Here is a 27,329-nt window from a genome sequence, read left to right on the forward strand (position 1 = left end):
TTTTATTATTTTAGAAGAAGAAGGTGCAGTTACATGACGGTGTTGAACTAAGAGCTACTGTTTCATGTAAAACTCTAGAGGTCCTCTCTTTGGGTTGTAGAAAACATGCCAGCAGGTTTGTTTCTGAAAAAAATATTGTGTGGCAGTCTACTAAATCATGTCAATGTTAAAACGTTATAATTTCCTATGACTCAGGTTAGTTTTTATAAGAACTGTTCATGCTTCAGATCCGAATCCCATGCTTTTAGCATTACTTGACTAAAAAACTGCTCTCAGGCCACACAACGTCCTATGCAACACTTGAAAATGCACTTGCAATACTTTAATGAAATATTTACTTACAAACAAAGGGTTTTGGTGTGAAATATAAGGCCATGTTGATATTGGTAAGGGATGGTTCTTGATTGCCTTGCTTGCTTGTTATTGCATTTCCTTCCTATGTGCAGAATTGACGTAGCGGCAGAGAATCTATATGACCGACTTATGCTTTGCAGGCTAAACACCATCATGTCCCATATGACAGTCCAACTTCAACACCGCATGTTGTGGGATAACAGTACAAAATGAATGAGCTAAAGTCCATTTGAGCCCATATTGTTTCCATATGTGGCATCTGTCCCTGTATTTAATGTGTAAATAATTTGTATTAGCCTAGAAAAAGAAAGCCGTTGAAATGAACAAGCTAGGCTGCATTGACATGATGTAATCGAGCAAAGCCCCTTCAAGAACTGTAGCTTGAAACCACACACGCATGCACATTTTCACGTTTGTCTGTATTCAAGAGAAATTGTCATGGAATTTGTCTGCTAACTCATGTCTGGTTTTGTATCCTGCCATCCTTAAATAAATCACCAACAGTAACATGCCATGCAGCCGGTTTATTTTTCGATGGGGAAGTATCAAAGGAATACTTTGAAGGGGAGTCTTTCTCTAGGATTCAGTAAACACCAGCCATGTTATTGATGCTGAAAAGCAAGCATGTTTCTTTTTTACTCTGCAAGAATCTAATTGATTATCATAGCTAGGGTTTTGGCTTTGTCATAAAACCTCAAGTCATTCAAAGGTATAGAAGTTATCAAGACACTACGCTAACCAGGTCTTAAACAATCTTGCATGACTAAACCACATAAAAGTGAAAATGGTAGTGAGTAACAGAAGAAGTGCTGAAGTGCACTCACTGGAAGAAATCAGGGTGATGTTGTTTCATACAATGTCTAAATGAAGTGTCATAAATCACACTCTCAAACAACTTTCTTCACTAGGAAATTCAATAACATGACCCCAATTAAGGTAATAAATGTCCCTAAATAGCTTTTTTGTAAACAAGATCCTGATAGATGCAAATGCAGTTAAGCGTTGCCTAATAAACAAAAAGGTGATACAGGACAACCCTTTGATTTTATATTCAGTTATAAACTGCTGATTTTAACCATTCAAATAAAGGTGGAGTCAGCCATTCTAATCGAATGCAGCTTTTGTCCACACAAGTAAATATCTCCCTTTGGCTTTGCTTACTGTCTGTTCTGTGTTTGTTCTTACAGAGACCTAGTTCTGTAAGTGTGAAATCAGCAACTGGGGCCAGAACATGGATGTATTTATAAATGGAAAGGCAGTGGGAGGGATGGTAAATCTGGAGCGGGCATTTGTTTGGGTATTGAGTTCAAATATCAACAACCTTTTTTTAGAATCGCTGACTCAACTTTTAACCTTAAATAGTGTAATAGCAAGGTCAGCAGCAACAGTCAGTCAGTTGGCTACAAGGTCACATGATAGGCCACCTGATGGCACCGCTCTGCCGGGCGTAGCAGTTCTTCCTGACCTACTTCACTCCGGGCCACCCCCTTTCTCCGCATGAGACCTCTCCGGTGAAGGACAGAGGTGAGGGGGCGTAGAGGTCAGAGTCTGTGTCTGATTCACCCTCTGCTATGAAGGGTCGTACCCTGACACAGATTGAAGGTGCAGCTGCGGCTTCAGGCGCTGCGGTGGCGCCCCCTCCTGAGCCTGTGAAGAAAGACGGCCCAAAGAAGTCCTCCTTTGCCTGGGAGATGCTGAAGCCGCTGAAGGAGCGCTCCAGCTCCTCGTGGTCAACAGACGGGATGGATAAAGAAGTATCGCTCTCAACAGCGGTGGCGTCCTGCTGACACCTCTGCCTCCTGTGACGCCTCCTGCTCTGGGATCCGCTCTCTTTGCTGCCTGGCCCAGAAGAGGATCGGTCGTGAACTGGAGCAGGTGGAGGCGGGAGACGGAACAGGTTGGGCGAATGATCTCCGCTGCCCCCCACTGGTGATGGGGAGTTGGCCACGCTGCTGTTCCAGGCGGGCTGGCTGAGGGGGTGCTGCAGCTGGTGCTGCCAGGAGGTAGAGGCGCGGCTGTGGCTGCCAGAGGGAGTGCCCACCGATATCGCCACAGAGCGACCCAGTAAAGGATCTTTCTTTTCCAAAGAGCCGTCAGAGCAGGGGCGTTCTGCAGGTGTGCATATCTGCACCTCCTTCTCCTCCTTCAACTCCTCTTTGCCCTCCTTCTCCTCCTCGGGGCTGTGGTAAGGTGGGGCTGGGTACGGCTCTTTGGAGTTGAAAAAGGCATCGGTTTCTGATCGTGGGATGCCCATACGCTGCACGTACACATTAACCAGGAAATCTAGTTTCCTGTCCATACAGACCATCTGCAGGTAGACAGAAAAACATGTCAGGAAAGTTCTGACAGGCACCTGTCAACAAACGAGTCTAGTGATGCAGTTTTTAGATCTAAAGTGTTTTCTCTCCTATATTGACTATGACTTCAAAACAGTTTTTAAAAAATGTTTTGACAGGTGGATTATTTTTTAGACAGTTAAGTTTTTGTAAGAAACTTCTCTTTTTCATCTGTGAAAACAGGTAGGAAAACAGGTTTTTTGGCAGGTTATTTTCTGTCAGATTTATTTCTCTAGGTAAAACAAGGAACATCTACTATATAGGTACAATAGCACAATAATAGCACAATGTTGTCTAGCCAAAAGAAAGACAACGCATTAGTGTTACATAACTTGTTGACAATGTTTACCTTGTGTTTAGAGTGCATCTAGAAATAAAATCTCAACTTAAAGAAAGAATAAATGCTGCTTTCAACCTATTTAGAACATGGGGCAGTGGTGCACTTTGGCCTCTTGTGGCCGACATAAGTATTACAACAAACATCCCAAACAAAACTGAAAAACATTGAGGAACATTGGAAAGATTAACCCTTAAAAACACTTTTTTTTGGGGAGAGAAAAACAACTGTTGAAAAAAAGTGTTTTAACGGTTTGACCAGACTTGCCTTTTTTTCACTTGCCTTTCAGGGCTTCCATAAAAAAATATTCATACCATGAATTAAACAAAAACAAAATATCTGAAAAACAATAATCCAAGTTTTTCATTAAGTGCAAACCAACTTAGAGGGTACTTTTTTTCCCACAGCTGGAAGTAATACCCCTACCTGCTTCTCCACTTTCACCAGACGTCCCATCATGCTCTGGTCATCTGCAGCCTCTCCGTCACCTTTAGGCCCTTTACCAACTATCTGGTCAACTCTAGAATTTGAGAAAAAATAATATCCAGTATTAAAAAACACTCTTCTGTTCTGCCACATTGGTTTAAACTTAAGTAGTGTATGATGCCATAATGTGAACTGGTACATGGAAAGTAGGTATAGTAGGTTATGTGATGCTCATAAAGCTACAAATGTGTTTAGAATGAATGAATGATGGCTATATATTTAAACATTTCCTGAGGAGGAATAGATTTCAGATGGACGATGTGACGCATGCATCATTAGATGAGGCGATATTGAAACAGTGTGTGAATATGGGGTATATTTTATATCTAAGGGCCAAAATGCATCACTTGGCATGCTTTTGTTTTGCTTCATGCTTCATTTCCATTGCATCCTGCTGGGGGAGCTCTCCTTCTATCTCTCCAATATGAGAACAAGCATCTAGCACTATCAAACCCCTGTTGAGTGAGGCCACATGACATGGCTCATTAACGTTAAGTGAGAACAGGATGTCTCACTTTTTTTTTTTCTTGACAGAAGCTGATATAATGTGACGAAAAAGTACTTGCACAAAATCCTTTAAAGGGACCCTATTCTGCTCATTTTCAGATTCATATTAGTATTTTGTGCTTCCACTGTGACAAGTTTACCTGCTTTAGTGCTGAAAAAAGGTCTTTATTTTTCTCATACTGCCTGAGCTGCAGCACCTCTTTTAACCCTCTGTTTGAAACTAGAGCCCAGTCTGCTCTGATTGGTTAGCTGGCCGGTTAGTTTAGATGGTCAACTGCTTAGAGATGTCCCGCCCAGGTACAAAGTGAGGGAGTACAGCCAATAAAAGGGTGAGTGTAAACAACTGATGTCATTATGTTATGGAAGTAACCAAAGGCATCTAATCATGGCGTTTCAGGACAGGGGTGGGAGTGTGTGGGAGAAAAACTTCCTCTGTAGCGAATGCAGGGGCTTTAGCTTTGCAGACCATTTACATGCACAGAAACAAATATAACACACTACAGGAAAGGGAAAATCTCTAAAAGGCATAGTAAGGTCATAGTAAGATTGTGCAACTATTTTATCTACCCATATATTTTTCAATTATATAAAATGTTGCTTCATCTCAGCATGTATAACCTAGCTCAATGAGATACGTCAAGTGGCTTGAACTCAAAAGGGGTTCTGTCAATCAAAATAATAAGGCAGCGAGTAACTGTCTTAATGTTTGGACTATAAAGAGCAATATGCTGGTAACATTCTAGAGGTGCAGTCTATTGACCTAACCTAGGACCTTCAGTGGACTTCTTATGGCGAGGTGTTGAGGGGGGAGGGGGCCCCACAATCATATCTATCCTGGCAAGGCACACAGAGACGATATGAGTGCAATGCAAAATGAAGCAACGCGGGATCACATCAGCTATGGAGAACACGTTTTCAATATATTCCACACACAAGACATACGGTGAGTCTGACTTGCTTCGTGGATGAGGAGTGCATGTGTTTCGCTGTTGGAATATATTTATTCTACATGTTAGATCTTCAAGGGGAGCAGAATGTGAGGGACTTAGGTAAAACAATGTCATTTTTACATCAATGTTATACTGTATCTAAAAAAAATGGATTTGTGACGCATTCAAAGCTGGAGTGGATCGTATTTTGAGATATAAATGTTTCGACTGGGAATACAACACATGTCGTTGGACAAATGAAACAGGCAAATCAATGACAACATGTGTGTATCCAAAAAACACTGGATTACTGAATCACATCTCTACTACTACTAACACTCAGTTTAAACTAACATTCAACTTAAGAAAAGAGTCTGAAAATGATCCCAAGTATCCTCCATATCCATCCTGATCTTTTTGAACTCACAGTGAAAGTGACAGCCAGGCAGGTTATTCACTCTGAGGAGACCTAGAAATAAGTGTGGTTTAGATTTAAATTGCAACATGGTGTGTTTTGAACATTCACTTGCCTGGACTGCAGGTTTTTGATGCGGGACAGCATGTCCAAGTGACCTGCTGAGTATTGCTCGATCACATCCATGACGTCATAAGGCCGCAAGCTCTCTTTGAACCGCCGCTTTGACACCAGAAACTTCATGATGCTGAAGGGGGACACAATATTTACTCACATGAAACACAGAGCACGAGAGTAGGCTTTTTTCACAGCTGACATTAAAATTGTCAGTATACCACAGGTCTTACTTATAATAACATTAACACTAGCTTTGTTCTATTCATTAGTCTCAGTTATTCATGAAATGGAATTGAGCCATTTTCTTAATAAAAAATATCACCAAGATGGTTATGTTTTTGGTTTTTGTTCACTGTCCCTCTGCGAGCAGCAACACCAAACAGACTTACTGATCTTATTTTAAAGAAACTGAAACCGTAACCCTAACTTGGTGGAGGGTGTTGCATTGGCCAAGGAATTAACAGTTAAATTAAGGAGCCGTTACAAAACGAATGACCCATTATAATGAAAGTTGTTGGAAGGGTGGAGCATGGGCCAAGGAAGAACACTTTGTATATTGAATACAAATATTTTTTCGCCTGGTTTAAACTTGGAGTGGCATTCTTGTATCTGACTGTATCACTTCATGCACGACCAGACTTTGCGATTTTACCACATTTGCAAATCACAGCTATGAATTTGTTAGAAACAAATGTTATTATTGCTTATAAATTATCTCCAAATCTAAAAAAGCAATGTTTTCCATTAAACACTGTTAGAGCTAGTGAAGCCTTAACCATTGGTGGTCATCCCTTTCTTTCTCCATGGGTGAAATAAACATTGCAGAACCATTCAAAAAAAGGTATTAAAATGATTCCTTACCATATTGCCCTTATTGTCACCCTCAAGCCTGGTGGTAATTCCTGAGTGAGAAACTCACAGTGGCAGCTCTTATCATCACCAATTTCCTCTCCTGGGAGGCTGGCCTCTACAGAGCAAAGACAAGGACACTCGTAAACAATATGAAATGTGCTTTCACACCCAGCGCCACAGCAGAAGCAAAGCAGGGCTGTTTGCTTGAAGCTTTCAAGGAGTGCAAAATTCGATTACCAAGTTGGTTTCAAGCCAGCTAGCCAGTTTGTGAGGGTAGTGAGCGGGTTTTGAGGAACAACAGAAAAAGGACTTGGTGCAGAATTGAAGGATAGTGCTGATGGGATAAAGCTTTTCTAAAACCATTTAATAAAAGTACTCTCTTCCCACCACCAATAACAGGCTAGATTAACATTGTAATCTATGGGTTTTGTTGCATACAGGCAAGGGTGTCAAGGCCAAATCATAGTTAGTTATTAAGTGTGATTTTGGTAGGGAAAGTGAGGTCTCTTCATGCAACATAAAGCACACTTTTTTTCTCTGGGTCAATTTTGGATTATCTTGGCGCTACTTGACCTTAGTTATTATTAGGCTCTAACAGTCTTCATAAATACATGCTTGCTCTCAGCTCGTATCATGCTTCAGTCTTCAGTCATCGTTGAGGGGGTAAAATAAAAAGGGTTCATGTCAAGTAAACAAATCTCAGCAGTTCTCAACATGCAGGTTTGTCAGACCAGTAAAGCTGACTTTTATTTTGATTATTTCCCCCACAGAGGCCAATCAACAACATATCCCAATGTCTTACTTATTAAACCTTCAATTGCTGCGAAGAGAGAGAGAGGAGAGACATGGAGAAAGATTTGTTATGGATTCTAGCCGGATGACAATGGCAGACAAATCATTTCCAAACATGGGAACTGGTTTAGTCCACTGAATGATTTCTGGCTCATGTTTGAAACAGCTGATCTCTCTACTCTTACATTTACACGTAGCAAACTACATATATTATACAGCTTCATGTAACATGTATGGTAAAGCCAGAAAATACAGAATATATCACAGTCTAAATTGAAGACATGTCATGATGACTTGTCTAACTTAACTAAGTCCAAAGTCTTCATCCTGCATTTCAATCAGCACTTTAACATGCCATGAATTGGAAGAAGAAAAAGAACTGATGAGAATTGGTTCAAATTGTTTAAAAAATAAAAGACAAAGAAATGAAAAAGTATATTTTTTGATAGTGACACAGTGGCCTGCATGACATGTGGATGTAGTTGGGCTGCCTGGCAAACAAATGATGTCTGGACATCAACATCCAAATATACCAACCCCGGAATCTTGGCTTTAGTGTTCCGAGACAATCTCGTCTACCACAGTTGTTTGAATGCATGCAGTGGAAACAATACGGCAATATCCTATACTGTCTGTACTGCCAATTATTTCTAAAAACACAAAACTTGTGACATGAGTGCATGGAGCCATACAGAACTCTGTGATCAATGTCCTTCCAGATCAACCTAATAACTGTCAATGTAAACAAGAGTCCAACAAGCTGGTTTGATTGATTAACAGTTTATAAATAGCAGATAAAAAAACTGCATAAATAAAGTTAATATTTGACTTTATGTCTGGATAGACCAATATTAGCTTTCTTAAATGCTAGATAAACATTTTCTAAAGTTTGAAACACAGAAAAGCACTTAGGCCTACGGTTTCTCAGCAATTAAACAATAAGCTGTTTAAATATTGGCTTAAAGGAAGACTTTGGCATTTAAGGGATTGTATTGGCTTTCCTGCTGAGATTTAAGATAAGATTATTAAAAGCAGGTGAAGTTGATTTCAACAGCCAAAAACATGAATCACTTGCCTTCTTTCTAAAGGCCAGCAGGGAGCAACTTCACTGGTTGAAAAATATTCTGATTGTATTGACATCTTTGAGAAAATTGTCGTACTGCTAACTCTCAATTTATTATCTGAATAAACAAAGGAGTTCATGCTCCCAACCAATTTACCAGGGTGTTTCAAATAGTTAGTAAAGAAGGGTATGTATTTAGGGCAAGTTACTGAGTGATTGATAAGTCACTACCAAGGCGTTGTTTATCATGTTGTTGTACTAAAAGACACTCTAAGGAGTCATGTTCATTTTTTGCAGTTCTTTTAAGTGTGTTTTTGTAAAAGCGATCAATAAGTATTCCAATCAGTATGAAAGTTTACATCAATTATTTATGCTACTTTTCTACCAAGCTAGCATTAGCATTAGCTATTATTTTATCTAGTCCCCTTTCCCCAGCTCCTCCCTCAGGTACAGATTGGTCACTTACTAGCTCCATAAAAACAACATGGTTCAAATGCCAAACTCCAAAATCTTAATCCATCGTCAAATGACTTGAGTCTCAGTGACAACTTAAACTACTTTTTGAACTTTTCATCCAAGCTAGCTAGCTAGGACTAGCATTAGCCATTAATGTAGCTACAGTGTAGTCACCCTCCCCCAGCTCCTTCCTACTATACAGATACAGTATATTGGTCACTAGAACTACTAGCTTCAAAAAACCAAGATGGCCACGGTGCCAAACTCCAACACTCATCATGAACAAATAAAGAGAATATGTATATTTCCAAAAATGTTTGCTTGAGTTTTAATTCTGTTTCAGAGATTTACCAACTTAACATGCACACAAATATAGTGAAAATGGAGGGTATATTTTACTATGAACCATGGTTCAACTTTAACCCTAACTTGTTTCAACCCTATCTCTTAACGAAAATGTAGTGGTAGTGACAGTGTTCTTCTGGACTGGGGTGGAGTGGAGTGGAGTTGCCTTACCCTCTGAGTTTTGGCGTGAGGTGCTGCCCCTGACTCTGAAGGCATGCTTTGGCCCTCGGTTCTTCTCATTGAAGCTCCAGCTCTTTGCAACTTTGCTTGGACTGGCCTCGGCCCCATCCTCTGCCCCTGGAGACTGAGCTTTCCCCTTGGCAACAGGAGCCTTTGAAGGACTTGGGAACACCTTGTCCTTCAGGCTGGGCTTCCGACTACAGAGAGTAAGTAATGACAGGGAAATGTAACTGTTTTTTTAATGCATCATTTAATCAAATACACTCAAACTAAATGTCTTTATCCTACTGCTTTCTTGTACAAGTGAAATCTTTGTAATTTGATTAATTCTGCGCTGTGATAATAAATCTTACCTCGGTGAAAACGTAAAATTGGGCAATGTCCTACAGCAGAAGGAGTCCATATACGAACATAGTGGAGCATTCAGTGGGTCAGGCAAGCAGCAGGAAGCTACAAGCAAGCATGCATGGGAAGCAAAGTGACACAGCACGTCTCAAAAAGGCCGAGCTGTGGTCTCACTGTGTGCAAAAAAAGTGAACATAAATCATGCAAAATAATTCACCATCATACTGTGTGCTCCGCCTGATACACAGGAACTGGTCAAAGGAAACGCATTAAGTATTCAGCAAAATGCACCTTGCCTGCTGAACAGAAGTTTGCTGATTAGGCAAAAAAAGGTAGCAAGCAAATAAACTGCATAGAGACATTACTAAACAGAAACCATAAATCAAGTGTGACAGGGCAGTAGAGAGGGATGTATATCTGCATTATTTTTCCAGAGAAAAACGGTATGTCACATATTACTTTTCACTAAGCGATATTGGTTCAAATCCTTTTCCCTCTATGTTTTTGAAGAGATAGAGGAAACAGAGGTAGGAATGGAAGAAAACACAGACTTGCAGTGCAGACTTAGTATCTGTGCAGCAACTATACCTAATAGTTCTCGGACAGCACCCGCAAAGTCTGTCTTTGTGTGCATTTTCACTACTGCAGTGGTGGGTAGTAGAGGAGACACAAAAAGATAAAGTAGCAGTGGATACACTCAAAAAAACAGCAGTGTGTGTGCTATACTGTGATGCTAGTAACACTTTGTTGTGACAGATTTATATTAAATTTGCTTTATATGACTTGCATTTAATTGAATTCATTTATCCTTTTGTTACATTTGCACATGTGCAATGAATTGAAATCCCTTCTAGTATCGGGCATACAATAAGCAAAAAGTTTATAAAGGACCAAGTAAGGATAAAGTGTTACTTCATTGATAAAGATAACACTTGTTTCTTTAGTCAAAAACAATGTGATATAAATCAAGCCAGGCTCTTGAAGTGTTCAAAATCACTTTTAGTTTCCGAGCTGATGCTGAAAGCCAGAGTATCAAAGAACAGCTTCGTAGTGAGAAAGTGTGCATGAGCCCAAATTCAGCTGATCTTTGGTGCACCATGTGAGCAAATGCAGCATGACTGTTCTTGAAGGAGTCACTGAACATACAATCACATTCATGTTGGACACGCAGGACTTACAACACCAGTCACACACAGATATACTGTACACACACTCCCTCAAGAAGAGTGCCTCAGCAGCAGCTAAGAGCAGATTTGAAGAGAAGCCAAAGGGAGGTGAAGAGATATAAAATGCCTGCAGATCACAGACCTGGGAGAGGGTTCAGCTTGAGACTCCTTCCTGTGAGGAGAGAGGAGAAACTAACTGTTACACAGTGAAGGTCGTCATGAGTTACACTGTTATGTCATAATAACATCGATCCATGTTGTTAGGGTTGTGGTAGTTTAACCCTCGAACATGTTCAGAGAAATATTAAGGAAAGCTGCTAGATGGAAAAATGTGTGCTGCTGCAAATTTAATTTACATGCAGTAAAAGATGAGATAAAAAAGATTAAATATGACATGAGCTATTTAAGCCATTTGAGGCAGCTCAAACAAGCTTTGAAAATAACGTGGGAATATTGTCACTTTATATGGTGAGTTTCAGACACTGAGCAACACAAACTTTAATTTAAAGTTGAGTTTGTCTCTATCTTATAAATATAAGCATTTTATTTGAATAAAAGAAGAGGACATGGCTTTCTGGTCCCAAAAGTAAAGCCAATGCCAATATATCTCAAACCTGCATTCTCTGTAATGTCCAACAGGGGGAAGCACCATTGGTCCGAAGCATTTTTGTATAGAAGTCTATGAAAAAAATGACCCTGCTCGCTTGATTTATTACATCCGTATCCAAGTGAGTTTATGGTCTCATCCCTGGTAAGTCTTCTTCAATGCAGCATGATGGTGTTTACCTTTCTTTTTATAAATGTATGTGGCACTCAACTTGTTAAACGCTGCACTATGTTTACCAGTCTAATTATCAAAGGTTGTTGTTTTGATAGATTGCCTGTTAAGAATTGCAAGCCTTGTTAATACAATACTATTTGTTTGTGTAGCTTTAATGTGAATTGAAATTATTTTTAATAAGCCTTTTTCTAATCCAAAGAATATTACTTCACTGTTGATAACCATTACCATCATCACTATGCTCCCCATTATACTCATAACATCCCAGTATCCTTGTCATTATCATCATCATCGGCTTTGGCAATGGTCATGTTTTTACCTGAATGACTTTCCCTTCAGATTCCTCAGCAGGTCCAGCTGATTCAGAGGAGGAATGAGTCTGGGAAAAGACAAAGAGCATTTCTGTCAAGGCGCTTTCAACCCAGTGATGAAAGATTGAAGCTCGCCATCGGGCACTTTAAAGACAATTGCATTTAGTTTGGCAGTTCTCTATTCTGCTGGTCATCACCTTTTCACTTCAAATTACTACTGGAATGAAACCAAAAGCCGAAGCCATTTTCCATTAGAAAAGACAAGCAGCCTCTTCTAGACACATATAGTCAGAAATATGCGCCGTGAAAGTCAAGCATGGCCGCAGCGTTGCTGATTCATACAGTTGGGCAGTGAAATAGGTGGTTAATTTTACGAAGTAGCCACTGGCGGTGTTTGTCTTTGGAACTTTCAAAAGAGGTGTCACTTCCAAGACATCAGCCTCAGCCACTGTAAAATTACCCTTATTTAGGCAGAAAGTGAAAGTCACACCAGTGAGTGATGCTTCACAGTAGTATCTGATTCAACAAATGAGTTCCACTTAGCTTAGTTTTCAGAGAGATGGCAGAATGTGATATGGGAAAACAGTATTTATTGAAAATGTAAAGCATTATTCAGACATATCCATCACTCACCTGTACATTGGGATAGCTACAGTCTGCTCGTAAAAATCCCAAGTGTACAGCAGATCTGTCCGGGAAAGATTGGTAGCATAGAACCTCCAAGCACCCTGGAAAGAGACATAAAACTATTGTGAATTGTGTTGTCAGAAACACAAAGCAGATATTAAATTTGTTGGAAGAATCCATACAAGGAGTTGCTATCATATGGTTTTTACCTGGATGAGGCCTGCTGCAGGGTTACGCCTCTTCTCAAAATGTTTCTGCCTGTGTTGCTCTTGGACTTTCAGGGCAAAGCCAGAACCAAGGATGCCCTAAATGATAAAGTTATCTTTATTGACCTCTACTGGCCAGGAGTTGGAATCGCAACTCCTTCAACATCTTGAAGAACCTTCCACAACCGAGAGCGGTGAGCAAATACAACAAGAAGATGGCATATATGACAGTCTACAAAGCCTCAAGGTAATACCATTTTTTGATCAAATGATACCCTTCCCACACGGCAAAATGATACAGCAATCTATAGCTGTTTGATATTTGTGTTAGACCAGGTCTAACTAAAGGCTTACTCCTGTCTCTGACATTTTAAAATGTCAGGTGAGTTGCCAAAAATGTAACTGCAAATGACACACACATCAGTGACTGGAATTATGTCATAAAGTGAGAGCTTTCCAAATGTAAGTGGAGAGTGTTTGTGTTTTCACAAAAGACTGAAAAGCTTTTAGGTAGCTGGAGATCACCACATTATGTTAAATAATGCACATCATTTTTCAATATATCACAGCAGACATTTCATTACAAGAGAAACGAAAATATAATTAATAGTGGGAACAATGGCTGCATACTGTTTAGGTACTCTAGGTTCAAGGGTGCTAGTATTGTGATTCACTCTGAGCATGGATTGATTGATGAAAGTAAAATGTCCAACATACCAACAAAAAACTAGTAAAGGACAAAGAGACAAAATGACCACAATGTCACACAAAACAACAACAAAAGGACAGAACAACAAAAAGAGGCAAAGTTACTGTTTAACATTTTAAAGAAGGATTTGGCCACTTGATGGCAACGTGGCAAGCTGAGAATACATCTGTGACACACCCCTTCCTATTTAGATTTATTTTGTGCAAACCAACAATTGGCAAATCACACAATCAGCGACGTGGAGGATCATCTTTAGCATTAGCTTTGGGGTTGTGTTTTTGATGACCAAATTAATGTAAGTCTTCAATATACTTTCTGTTTTTGGTCTCTATCAACTCCATATGTTTCCTTATTTATTCAATCAATCGAATATCTTGTCAAGTATCCACAATCTGGTCTTTCATGGTTAAAATAATGAAATATTTGTTGAAGAAGTTAGCATGAGAGGTGAAAAATAAAAAAGGAAAAATCGAAGAATACATGAAAGACTTAAACACACTGCAATTACACCACTTTGATGAGCACTTAACACCATATAGAGCTGAGTAGCACTTTAACTTTACTTTTCGGCCAAACGAGACTGGGTTCAAAGTGTGCCGTACTTACAGCAGGAAGTGCAAAGAAGGCCACCCCGATCATGCTGAACGCGGCTGCCAGCATGCGTCCATTCCAGGTCTTAGGAACCTTATCACCATAACCAATGGTGGTGAGAGTGATCTGGTGAGAAGATAAGTTAAAGTCACTCTGATTGTGGAACAAGTTGTGTAAAAGAAAGAGAGGAAACTGAAAATAAATTGCGGAGTAAAACACAGACCCTTTTTCCCCCTGTCTTACCAGTCCCCACCAAAGCGCATCAGCATAGGTGTCAAACTCAGTATTTGAATCCTTTTCCACGGAGTAAACCAGAATGAAGCCAGGATCAGGCACAGGAAGCCAATGTACCACGCTGTGATGAGCTCCTGCAGGGAAAACCAATACAACGAGCATCAGGGAAACTAAAGTAATAAAGTGTCATTGAAGAGGCCTGGCAAAGTGGAGATGTAGACTCTGTAAATTGGTAAAAATTGCCTTTCTGTAATAATATTGAACATAATTATGTGAGTCCATTGTCCTCTGCGGCAGACCAAACACTTCATAATAACCGTCTTTATTTCCCTCAGCACATGCCTCTCTCCGTCTCACCACACAAACACACAGACACAGACACAGACACAGACACAGACACAGACACACACACACACACACACACACACACACACACACACACACACACACACACACACACACACACACACACACACACACACACACACACACACACACACACACACACACACACACATACACACACATACACCGACACAGTTTTCCACTTCAAACTTCTTAGTGCAAGCTGATAATTCAAAGCTCATCAAACTAAAACTGAGAAACATATTTCCTTACCATGACAGGATTACTGGAACACTGTGTCACTGAATTAACACAGTGGAAAATAAAGCCCTTTTAGTTTGAACTCCCATGGTTTATACCCCATGTGAAGGCCACTTTCCCCCAGTAGACCACTGTGTTATGTAAAATAAGACATCAACATTGACTTATTTTAGGCCTACGTCACTTTCATAATCTCTTAACTAACATACGCAACTTAACTTAAATATTTAATCTAAATAATGTTTAAAACTACAACTGTTACTCAAAACGCAATTGATCATGTTTTTGTTGAAGCCAAAGCCATTATTTTGCCCTGGATGTTGCCCCTCAGTCAACATACAGGCTGCCTTTACTTATATATGATGACATTGAAGGCATTTAGTCCTTTCTCTGCATGTTTTCTAGGTAAAGAGATAAAACATGTTTTTATTTACAGTAAATTAATCATCCCGTCAAATGCTGGAAGTGGATATACATCAATGATAATACAGTAAAGGATCATAGTTAGTATAGTAAAGATGGTATTCAAAACATTATTTATCCTTTTGTTACCATTATTATACAAACAATGAAAGATAATGAATAAAAATCTTTGGTTTCGAAAACCTTTGACTTCCTTGAGAGTGGAAATTTCAGACTGGTTAATTGCAGTGCACAGTAAATCGGCTCACTAACACCACATATGGCTGGCTATTAATACCAACACAGTGATGACACATTTCAGAAAGGTGTTGAAAAGAAGGAGTGTTCAACTCTTATTAACTTCCACTGTAAAATCTTTTATGATGTCACCTTGCTGTGGGCGTACACTACAGATCCCAGCAACTTCCAGGTGCCTCCACGGCGGTCCATACGCAGCATGCGCAGGATCTGTAGGAATCTCAAACTCCTGATGGCCGAGGTGGCAAAAACATTGCCCTGAGAACCAGCCGCCAGTACTGATACTGAGGCTATCAGTACCATGATGTCTGGAGAGAGAGCAGAACACCATCATAGAACTCCACACACGCAGGGGAAGCTAGAGATCCCTGATCAAATCAGAGTGAATTAACAACACTTTACTCTGTTTGACGTAGAACAATTTCCTTGGAATTCAAAAGTTGCTTTGAGCACTTAGAAGCAACTAGAAGAGGATAGTTTTCTTGGGCTTTTTATGGCTATAATGTTATGTTAACAACGTATTTAAGCAACCAATTTGGAGAAAATTACAAGAACGCCTAACAAAGATAGTTATTATATCTACTCACAGCTTCCAGCGTTAGAATGAAAGGAAAATACACAGTAATGCTTCTTTGTAATGTTTTATGAGAGGGTAAGGGGACATTCATCTCAACTCTGTTTTCTCACCTATGACACAGAAAGGTTTTCTGGCAAATTTTAGTCTCCCTCTCCATCCCCTGTACCGACAGCAGCAGCCAGCAGCCCATATCCTCACGATGTACTCCACCCCAAACACCACGATGGTCACAATTTCCTGTGGAACAAACCAAAATGGCTGAGTTAACCCTGAGACATGTTTGTATATGGAGTTCAACTAAAGAAAATGTACCTACCAGGATGTACAAGGCACTCTCTGAGCTATTTTTGAACTCTCTGATGGTGGCAAACACTGAGAGTATGAGACAGGAGAAGACCAAGAGGAAGCTGGAAGAGACGGGACAAAAAGTACAAAAACAGTTATTGCCTTTTATTTTAAGGTATTTCACAGTTGTTATATATCTTAATATATTCAGTGAATCAGACTGCATAAGCATATAAAAAAGCCTGTGTGATGGCAATTTCTTAAAGGGGCAGTTCACCTCAAATAAAACCAAATCTTCTGAATAACCCTTAGGTATTTAAAGATGCATATTGGCATTTTTCTTTAAATTGTGCTGTCACCAGAGTCAAGTGGAGAGGAATGGACCTTCAAAGCACTGAAATATGACATTTTAATAGCTAAACAGCGTTTTGACTTTCAGAAACGATGCCCCATTTGCACTAACAGTTATCATGAGGACTTTATTTCTTTGGTTTGAATTCAAATTGAAGAATGAAGAAAAAACATATCTGCATTGCTTGAAGCCAACACATTATAATATTTCCACATAAAATGTAATATTCTTCTGCTGGGATTGTTTACGATAATTTGTCATAAAGACCATTTGCCTCCTGTTTATCAAATTCTGAAGCTTAAGTAGGTACATTTGGGGACTAAATGAATAATTAGAGCCACAGAAGCTGGGTGGTGCCTTCATTAGCGGAAATAAGCACAACTGCATGAACAGTTGCAGCTCATTTGGGACGAATCCTGAGTGAATTAGACAGAAAGCCTGAAAGATGCAAACAGATAAATGTTCATTTGAAAAACTGATCCTTAAATAATGTCGATGAATATATAATTACAATAAGACTTCTCATGTGCAACTTGAGTTTGGCCAAGTGACCTTAAACAACATGGACAAACACTTGCAGACATTGAAAATTACCAATAATGAGTGCATTACTGACTTTTCAGATAGTAACTCTTCACTGGAGTGACACAAACTCATAATTGTTTTAATCAACAACATCATCTGCCTTCAGAAGTCATCATTCCTTTCAACAAAGGATGGGAGTTAATGTAAGATGAATTCAATTTTGTTAAAACTGGGACAATCCCATAGACCAAACTCCTCCAGAAACAGGTTTTTATATTAAATATATAAAATAAAGATCAATAAAACGATTCCTTTTCTATGTACAACAGAAAAGGGTTGGTGGTAGACTGATGTGATTTGGTAGAAAATCTATTCTGCAGCCATACATCCAGAAGATTAGCTGAGACCACCAGGCGAGCGCTTTATTGGACGGAACATAACATGTGATTTCGGAGAGGAAGAGGCATGGCAAGTCCTGACCTAAGAGACCATCTTGAGAAAAGATCGACTGGAAGAAATCCAAAGCAGAGATAATGGAGAGTGCCTGGTGAAACCCAATACTAAGACAATGCAGGAATTCAATAAAAAAGCAGGCGCAGCTTTCATTAATCATACTACAGATACAGTGGCATCAAGTATCTCCCTGAGCACAAGAGCAGGTAACACATTAAAGCTCAAACTATACCCGAGTGATCTCATTTAACAGTATACCGTATGAGTGGTGAGAGAGGGCTGATGGAGAAATTAAAGAGTGTTTTTTTATGACGAACATGTTAGTAATACCTCTTCACACATTAAAAAGAAAAAAGGGCCTTTTAGCTCCGTTTTTGGTCTGCACCTACATTCCAAAAAATGGCATTTAAGCTTTTAAATGCAGCACTAATTTCATCAGCGAGTTGCTAAATGTATATGTTTGAATGTTATGAAATCTATCAAAAGTCTGGTATCAGTTCTTTATCACTACCATCAAAATGCTTCAGATGGGGCAAATGGCGCCTACCCTCACGATATGAGACTGTCGCAGTTTTAAACATGTGGTCAATGTTCCAAAACAGTGATACAAGACTCATTGGTTAGTTCTAGGAAAATGTAGTAGTTTGGGATAAAATAGGTAGATGGACTGGGAACTTAAGGTTGCATAAATGTACGTACATTTTAGTAAGTCAGCAATTTGTGTATGGCTGCAGTGACCTAGCTTCAGGATAGGTTATAATAGCCTACTGAACGTCATCTATGTTCCGATTATAACATAGAGCACGCTATTCTGCTGATCACATCCAAAGCTGTTGCTGCTGTTTGGTGCTGAACAGGAAAAGTATAGCTAGATGCTTCAGCTTGAAACAAAGCTGATGCCCAAATAACAAAACAACCCGAAAAGATAGTTGAAATCACTCTGTAGAGATGGGGGGAAGTGGAGGGTTTGGTGATAAGTCTTTGTGGGTTGGTCAATACCAGTGACACATTTCCATTACACTTAATCATTTCATCCATTATTGATATAAGTAATATTGATTAGTGCTGCTTTAAAACGGTGGAGGGGGGGCTGCCATGGTCAAATTTCACCAAGGGCCAAGGAAGAGCTAACACACACACACACACACACACACACACACACACACACACACACACACACACACACACACACACACACACACACACACACACACACACACACACACACACACTGGGGAGGTCTTTTAATACAATTTCCTCACTCCTCAAAGGGATTCTGGCTCTGCATGTGTTTTTTGTTACCTGATCTAACCTGACATGCAAGTTTATCAAAGCTTTTTCTTTCTATCCAGCCCTCATCCATCCTCATCAGGGACCCTCATCAATCCTGCCTGGGTCCCTAATGCTTTTTTTTTTTGTTGTTCACTAGAGCTGCAGCCCACCTGATTTCCCTTTTCCTGCTGCTGCAAATTCTGTTTGGTCATATCAAACTCTTGGCAGCGACCTCTGGCTGTAAGCCAATCAGAAGGAAGCAGCAGAGGTAAAGTGAGCTCATTCTTTATACTCTTTGTTATTCCTCATCAGAGGCACTAAAACATACCAAGGATAGTCTTATTCAACTGTGGCTCGACAGTTGAGATCATTCTCTTTTACATATATAGTATATGTGCCTTTTTGTCATCTCATACATCGTGGATGGCTGTAGCTTTTGATTATTCTTAAATTGAAGGTCTCTCAATATGGCAGTCTTTTTCTGACAAGTTGTACCAGTTTTCATATATCATCTACCGGATTGGTCTCTAATGGTATAACATTCTCATAGCCATCAAATTGTACATTGAATTTGCATTTTAATAGAATCAATGAGGAATTTAGTAGAAAGAATCATACCAAATATCATTAATCTTATCAATTCCTACCCAAAGTTAGGGCACCTGCAGAACATTATTCTGACAAAGCTGAGACGTCTGATGCTTCTGTCTTTCATTCGCTTGTGACATATTAAGGTCAGTCTTCACATACCATCAGAACAGTGACTTGTCATTTCACTGTCGGTCGAACCAACATGTTCGTATGTATGCTGGGAACAGATCCATTAATAGGACCTCACAAGTCCACAATCATGATGCTGAGGGGACAGGTCTTCCACACATCAGAAATACATATTTTGCCTCTTGTAGTGCTATTCCTAAATCTAGGTAGTGTTGGTGTGAGTGATTTAGAAATCTGACGTACACATATTTAGTTTGTCTCCAACAAAATGATACTGCATTGCTCTTGGCTTGAGGTGATGAATGTGTTATAAAAACAGAAGAATGTGTGCTCACAGCAAAGTGTGTAGATCCCAGGTAATGATTTTTCATATTCTTAAGATATGCACTATGCAACCTCACAAAATCAGTTGTTCTGCAAATGTAAACACTGATATGGGGCTATGTAATTCCTTAAATACATGTAATCCCTCAACTGGCATTTTGTGCACAAAGAAGCTGCAAGTTTAATTGGACGTCAGTTTATGCAACTGTCCTGCCCAGACCTTGCCAAATCCATCAGTACCTACTAATGAGGACACTTGGTTATGAAGGCGAGGGGTAAACCTGCCTCCTGAAGCAGTCACACAATTGGCATTAACGGCTACACTTCCTCTGTGCCGCTTCAACAGTTTAATTTAAAGCCACCATCACATAGACAAAGCGGCTCATGGTTATGCATGAGGTGTTGTTAGGACAGTACAAAGAGGGAAACAAATGTGTGAAAGAATGTTAGACATATTATCTAATGGAATGTATGAATGATACAATCTATTGTGCTAATTGGCCAGTTTTCTATTATAACCCCTAACCCTAACCCTAACCGTAACTCTAACCCTTTCGGAAAATGTGCTTATGCACTTAAATGCAAATAATATCTTCCTATCCAACTCTGTGAGTGAAGAAAGGGGGTTATATCTCAAGCAGGAAAGTGAAGAAAAATCCTGCATTCTTTCTAATATCCAGCAGTGGCTCAGTCAGTAGGGGCTTGGACTGGGAATCGTAGGGTCGCTGGTTCAAGTCCCCAAACAGACTTGAAATATGGAAAGTGGACTGCTACTTGGAGAGGTCCCAGTTCACATCCTAGGCCCTGCTGTGGTGCCCTTGAGCAAGGCACCGGCCATCTCCAATCCCTGCTCCCCGGGTGCTGCACAATAGCTGCCCACTGCTCCTAGTACTAGGATGGGTTAAATGCAGCTGTTTGTGCTCTGCTGTGTGCATGTATGTGACTAATAAAGAGGGTTTCATCCTCTGATTCTATCTATTCTTTCACCTGTGATGGCAAAAACAAGTCTGATTGAATAGAAGTCTATGAGGAAAAGATCCTACTTTTCACTTGATTGATTAGACTAGTGAGTCTTAATTATTTATTTCCAGCCTTCTAAAAATGTTTGTGATTTAAAGTAAAATTAGACATTATTGTTGGGTATGCCATCGGTAGGGGCCAGCCACCTTGTGATTGACAGGTTGCTACTGCAGCATTTTCTGGTTTGTTCTATACTTTTGTTTAGATTTGTCTCTTGTCACAGTTTGTTTTCAGCCTTAGAATTTTAAGATTTTAGTTGCCTAAATTTGTCTTCAACATTTTGTCGTACTTTGATCCAACCTTGCATGTCACGGCTGGTTCCAAAAGAGATGCAAAATCAAGATGGAGATGACAAAAATTCTCAGGCTTCAAAACTGTAGTCCACAAAACAATATGTCCTCCCTGTGACAAAATCCACTTCTTATAGTTGATAGTATACCCTAAACTATTCCTTTTGTGCAACATATACTGTATAACCTTAAAGCAAGGGACGTGAACACTGTTACATTCAATTAATACATTGCTGTTACTGCATATATCTTTTTCTATTGACTAAAAATTGAAATATTACATTTCTGATTCAACAAAGGTCAAATGAATGTGTGTATCCACTACTGATCAAGTACCATAGAGATAGCAAATTCATCATGGCACACGCAGACACACAGGTGACCTTATAGAGCTCTATTTTTGCACCAGCTTCTCATCTGGTTGTCGCCTCTGTCCCCAATAAAAACCCCTCCTAAAGAGAAATCACATTTACTCTGGCAATTGACAAACAGCCACAAGCACTTACAAACACACATCCACTTGTTGCCAGAGAGGACCACACGACATCAGTTGGATCAATCAAGTTGAGGGGGGCTGTTGTTGGAAGCAGAAAAGCCTGCATTTGCTCCTGAGCTGCAGATAAAGAAACATTGATTTGCCCCTCTCAGCACAACACTACCTTCCCAGACACACTCGCGCTAAATTTAGACTGCGACGAACTAGAAAGCAGATAACGAAAGAAGGATTTTTCACTAAGCAGGTAGAGCTTGTGAAGAGCATGTGCTCTCACTGCGGCGTCCACTGTGTGGGCTCCCCAGGGTGCCGATGAGTTTCTGGGGCACTCTTCTTGTTTAAATACAAGCACCGTCGACACCGTCGTCCTGCCTCTTATGAGCAGTAGGGGTGCCTCTTCGTGCAAGATATGAGAGTCATGTGAAGGCAAGGGAGATAAGTACACAACCAACCCTTTAATGGGGAAAAAGGAGGGATTTCTCTTTCAAGAAGATACCAAGAGGAATAGACAATATAGAGCAGACAGGTGGAGCATTATGAAAGTGATAGAAATACAATTCATTACTAAATAAACAAAGGCCAAACTCCAAAAATAAAACAAAGTCTATATATTATTTTATAAGAATTTAGATTCCTATAATCATTTTTTAATCTTAAATAACAATTGTTTTTGGTCACTACAGGCATAGAAAATAATATTTTTTTTAGAGGTACACTTTTACAGTGGCTTTTTGACACAACCAGCAGATATGGAGCCATAATGTGCCCATCTGATCAATATACTGTAGGTACTAAACACTGCTTTTAACTGTGTTTGGTCTCCTCCATCCCTCAATGGAAAAATTGTTCTCCGTAGCAGTTAATACTCCACATCGTTCACCAACTAGTCGCTATCTTAACCGTTTAGACAGGGTGACCATGCTCACCTTTAATGATAACATTATTCCCTAATGGCAGTTGCCTCTTTCAGCAGGTTAAGGAACACAACAATGAGTTTGAGGTGTTGACTTAGCCTCAAAAGTCCCCAACTCTCATTCACATTTGAGCAACTGTGGGAAGTGCTGGATAGACAAGTCCGATCAATGGAGGCCCCACCTTGCATCTAACAGGACTTAAAGGATCTGCTGTTAATGTCTTGGTGCCAGATACAACAGCACACCTTCAGAGGTCTAGTGGAGTCCATGCCTCGAAGGATCAGGGCTGTTTTGGCCGATAAAGGGGGACCTACACAATAGTGGTCATGAATGCTGATCCATGTAGGTAGAACAGCTTTGACCACCAATGACACCAACAGGATAATTGATACTTGAAGAATGGCACAAGTATATGCCAAAAAAAGTTAGCAAAGTTACTCAGTAATGTTGGTTACACAGCAATATTTAGCTAGAGTTCTGCTAACATTAGCTAACATATGCTAACTGGTCATGACCATCCAAAATAAGACTGTAGCAGGAACTCCCCTTTGAGTGTTGAATTGAGCAAAGGTGCCGTTGCATGTTGACTTCATGAGTGACAAAATAATAAAAATATTAAAATATCCTGAGAGCTTTCTGGGGCTTTGTTTGAATCAGAATAGCAGTCGGGACACAACCCATCACTAGCCATAACGCAACCACAGGCCCTGGCGATACAATTCTAGACCTTCACTTCCCATCAGACACCTCTTCTCCCTAAAACCGATCACATCTCAGCAGCTTGGCAGCCAGCATCTGTCTGTCCTCGCTGTATTTTCTCCCCAGCTCAGGAGAATAATGAATAACTGGAACATGTCCTCAATCTGTCTCTGGGCATCACTTTAACGGAACATTAGTTTTACTTTCCACCGATTGATCACTATCTAAACTTTTGTTTTCCTTTCTCTCTTGCCAGTCTTTGTCGTTCCACATTGGTAAAGCTCTGACACATTTTGTCATCTCATAACTGCAGAGGCCTTTCAATTTCCTCACACAGCTCAGCTGCTGCTTCCTGCAAGAGAACTCAAAGTAATGAGGCTCCTATTGAAGCCAAATCAGTGAATATATCAGAGGCCTGATCTCTGAAACAGTGCGGTACATACAGTCCCTTAGAAAGATCGAATAGGAAGCCGAGATGTAGGGGGAACCTGGAAGAATGAAAAGACTTCTTTGCAAACTGTCAAACTGTCTCTCCTTATTGAATTGTATGTGAACAGAGAGCTGAGGAAGACTGCAGCTGTTCTGACAGCAGGACGTTGGAACAAGCAGTTTTCCCTTTCACTTCAGAAATGAGGAAATGTTCACACCCAGTGTGCTGCATTTCACAAGACGCTAAAGATTTAGATTTAGCATTGGTGTCTGACAGCAGTTAGATGGATACACGGAGAAAGAAAGACAAACAAGAGCAGCAAAACAGAGAGCTTTCTGGGTATAGGCACTCACGTTCCACATATCAATTGGTCACAAAAACACCTGCTTAACATTTCAGCCCATCAAAAAGAAATGGCAGAGTACGTTTCCCACTGCTATTTATCAGCTCAAGGCAGCGCCGTCATTTTGTCTGTCAGACGCTGTCTTTTCAGAGCACAGATAAAAAGAAGAATGAATGAGGACGGGAATATTCGACTGAAGTCAGCACATGATAGTTTTATAAATCAGCTGGCTGGAAATAAAAAAGAGTTGAGGGAATAAATTAGATGTATGGGCGATGAATAATGTATGGAACAGAGGGATGTATTAGAGGCAGAGTCGCGGTTACTGTATGCTGGTGTTCTTCTTAGTGTTAACTTTGAATGGATTTGCTTGTAGAGTTCTAGAGGATTCTGATCTTAGCAGTGTGGAATGTTACTAAGTATATTTACTCAAGTACTGAACAAATTTGAGGTACTTCTTTTGATCATTTTAGATACTTGGAACACAAGAACATATACAAATCACATGCAAATAAGTTGCCTAACACTCTGACATAATTGCAATCAATTTAAATATGAAAAACTATCAGTTGTGTAAAAAAGGCTAATATATTGTTTTTATTAATTATTAAATTTATGTTGAATATATTTTTAGGTTTGGGCTATGTGTTGGACAAAGCAATTGTGAAGGTGTCACTTCGGGGGATGGGTGACAGGAGCACTCATTTCTGCAATTTCACTAATAATAAAATTGAAGTTAAAATCCTATTTGGTTTAAAAATGTTGCTTCATATCCAACAACTACAAATTAATTCTAATAATCCAATGATAAAACATAAAGTATAACAATATAACCCTCGGGGAGCATTTTTCCATCTACTTTTAATACTTTTCAGGACAATCCTTTTGCTAGAATTTTCATGTTTTTACAGTATGGTATGCACATGCTACTGACCCTGTTATAAGGTAACTTTACATATTTGGATCTAAAATCTGTATAACCCTCCATAAAAACATCACTGCTGCCTCCACTAGATTCAGACATGAATTAGCATTACCTCTTAAGACTGACATTGGTAAAGAATATCAAAACAAAGCAAACCAAATGGCAAGGACGGAGTTGTGGCTGGCTGTTATAGTACTGTGTTAATGTTTCAAAAGTACCCAGAGGGCCTATGTGAGTGTGTGTGTCGGTGTGTGTGTGGTTTCACATTAAAGCACACAGTCGTACTTCTGCATCCAGCGGTCTCTGGGGTGGAGAAATGCTGCGCACAGTGAATTCCTTAATGCTGTGGTGATTCAACCTCCTTACTACCAAGCATTCAGCATCACTGGGGTGATGGGTATACCCATCTTTTCCTTTTGGAGAATAAAGCTGACATTTGTAAGCTTTGTAAGCATATTATCATTCACAAGAAGGAGCCTTAAAGAGACGGGTCTTAAAACAGAACATTTTGGATGAGAATGACTACAAGTACAATCAAACGGACAGTATGAGAAAAATAGTATGTTTTTGAAGATTAAAACATGTTAAGGTGTTCCGGTAAAAACCCCAAATACAAGTATGAACCTAGAAATGAGCATGATATGTCCCCTTTAAACTAAAAATCCCTGATTATAAACATAAAGGTCTGTTAATGGGGAGTGCTACTCTATCTTTCCCAAAAATAATGCATGACAAATATTTCATTTTTTACATTGAGTTTGCATTTTAGACATTAAGTTTAAAAGAAGTGTTCAATTACGAGTTAGTGGGTGTTGCATTTCGGGAAATGCAGGATTTAAAATGTGATTTTCTCAAACTCTGCCACACCGATTGCCTAGATTGTTATTGTGTCTGTCTCTTGTTAGGCCCCCAACCAAAAGGAAGTGCATTGCTAAAGTGTTATAGTGCCCCCTTAAAAAAAAAGGGATATTTGTGTTATCCAGAAAGATTGATGTTTTCAATGCAGACACAGGACACACGTCACTAACCTGTACTCGAGTCTGACATGGTATGTCTCTAACCTAGACCTAACACCCAATGGCAGAACACCATGCTAGATCACTAGCAGCTGTACCACTGCCTGCACACTGTACAGCTGCCAGAGCAGGACTGTCTGCTACATTAATTAGTGAAAGTACTGACGCGGCGCGGAGCTGTCCACAGACCACCGTGCTGAAACACACCAGTGCCGCAATACAACTTTAATCTATGAATAAAAAGTCTGTACATCTCAAACATAGCTGTGGGATCACAATAAATCATCATAACCACGTAAACGGACATAACTCAATCAGCTAAAAGCATGAGAATGCAACACAGAGTTGCAGAGGGAGTTATGCAGGTGAAGTGATACCCCTCCTAGAATCGAGCTATGGCAGCATGACAAAGCTTAACCCTTTTAGTGCAACATGATCACTGCAAAACCACACACAAAACCCGCAAAACTCCATAACCCCTGAAAATCATGCCGGTGTTGCCGAGAATGTTTGCATACTTAGGCCGTGCATACTTAGCTGCAGCCCCGATCATTACTTACACATAAGCGTGGTAGATGAACGCCCATCCCCGCGGTCTCTCCAGTGCATTGTAGAGGAAACTCTGTAGTTTCCGATAGCTGGCATTTTTCTTCGATGGTCGGGGTCTCCCGGCGGAAATGCTGGACCTCGGTCTGCAAAGGATGCTGCTCCGCTTGGTGCTTTCCGAGCCCGCAATGAGCAGCGCCCCATCCCTGTTGGATTCAGGAGCCCCGGGGTCCAATCCGACAAACCCGACTTTGTGCTTCTTCTCCCCGGCTTGAGCTGGGTAAACCCCGCCGTTCAGAGATTTCTTCACCATCCTAAAGTCGGCTCTAACGAGGAGTTGTCCGTGCCCGAGCCGCGAGGATGCATCCCCGGTGCTGAGGGGTGTGTGGCTGGTGCTGAATGCAGTCAGTCTCGGTGCCCACTAGAAAACCAATTGCTATAAGCATGCGAAACTGCACAGTGTATGCTTTTCACGTTAGCCCCTTCCGGCCATTTGACAGACACAGCTAGGAGGCACATTATTTTCACCGCACAGTCTTATCATGTTGGCCATCAGAAACATATCTGCAGTCATGTAATGGCACAGGAACACTGCAAAGTTCAATTAAACATGCCTCCAGCTGTCTTCTAATGCAATAACAGCTGGTGTGGTGTGTCGATTTGGGACTGAAATCTTTACAAGTTATTGATTAGGAGAAGATCTGCCCTGTGGTTCCACTGCATTTTCTAAAAATAAGCCC

The 27,329-nt window shown here is 40.2% G+C and overlaps 1 protein-coding gene across 1 annotated transcript; it reads right to left on the bottom strand.

Moving 5' to 3' along the window:
* On the bottom strand, positions 1–26,998 carry LOC134871532 (potassium voltage-gated channel subfamily KQT member 2-like). Its single transcript, XM_063894292.1, is given in 16 exon segments — positions 1–2,662; positions 3,454–3,547; positions 5,480–5,611; positions 6,343–6,448; positions 9,161–9,366; positions 10,823–10,852; positions 11,781–11,840; positions 12,406–12,500; positions 12,609–12,704; positions 13,921–14,031; positions 14,149–14,219; positions 14,222–14,273; positions 15,538–15,713; positions 16,093–16,219; positions 16,299–16,389; positions 26,604–26,998. Coding segments are annotated over 16 exon segments (2,589 nt in total). The 5' UTR covers positions 26,903–26,998; the 3' UTR covers positions 1–1,819.
* Positions 26,999–27,329: the final 331 nt, after the last annotated feature.

This window comes from Eleginops maclovinus, chromosome 1 (genome assembly GCF_036324505.1).
Source record: "Eleginops maclovinus isolate JMC-PN-2008 ecotype Puerto Natales chromosome 1, JC_Emac_rtc_rv5, whole genome shotgun sequence".
Lineage (NCBI taxonomy): Eukaryota > Metazoa > Chordata > Actinopteri > Perciformes > Eleginopidae > Eleginops > Eleginops maclovinus.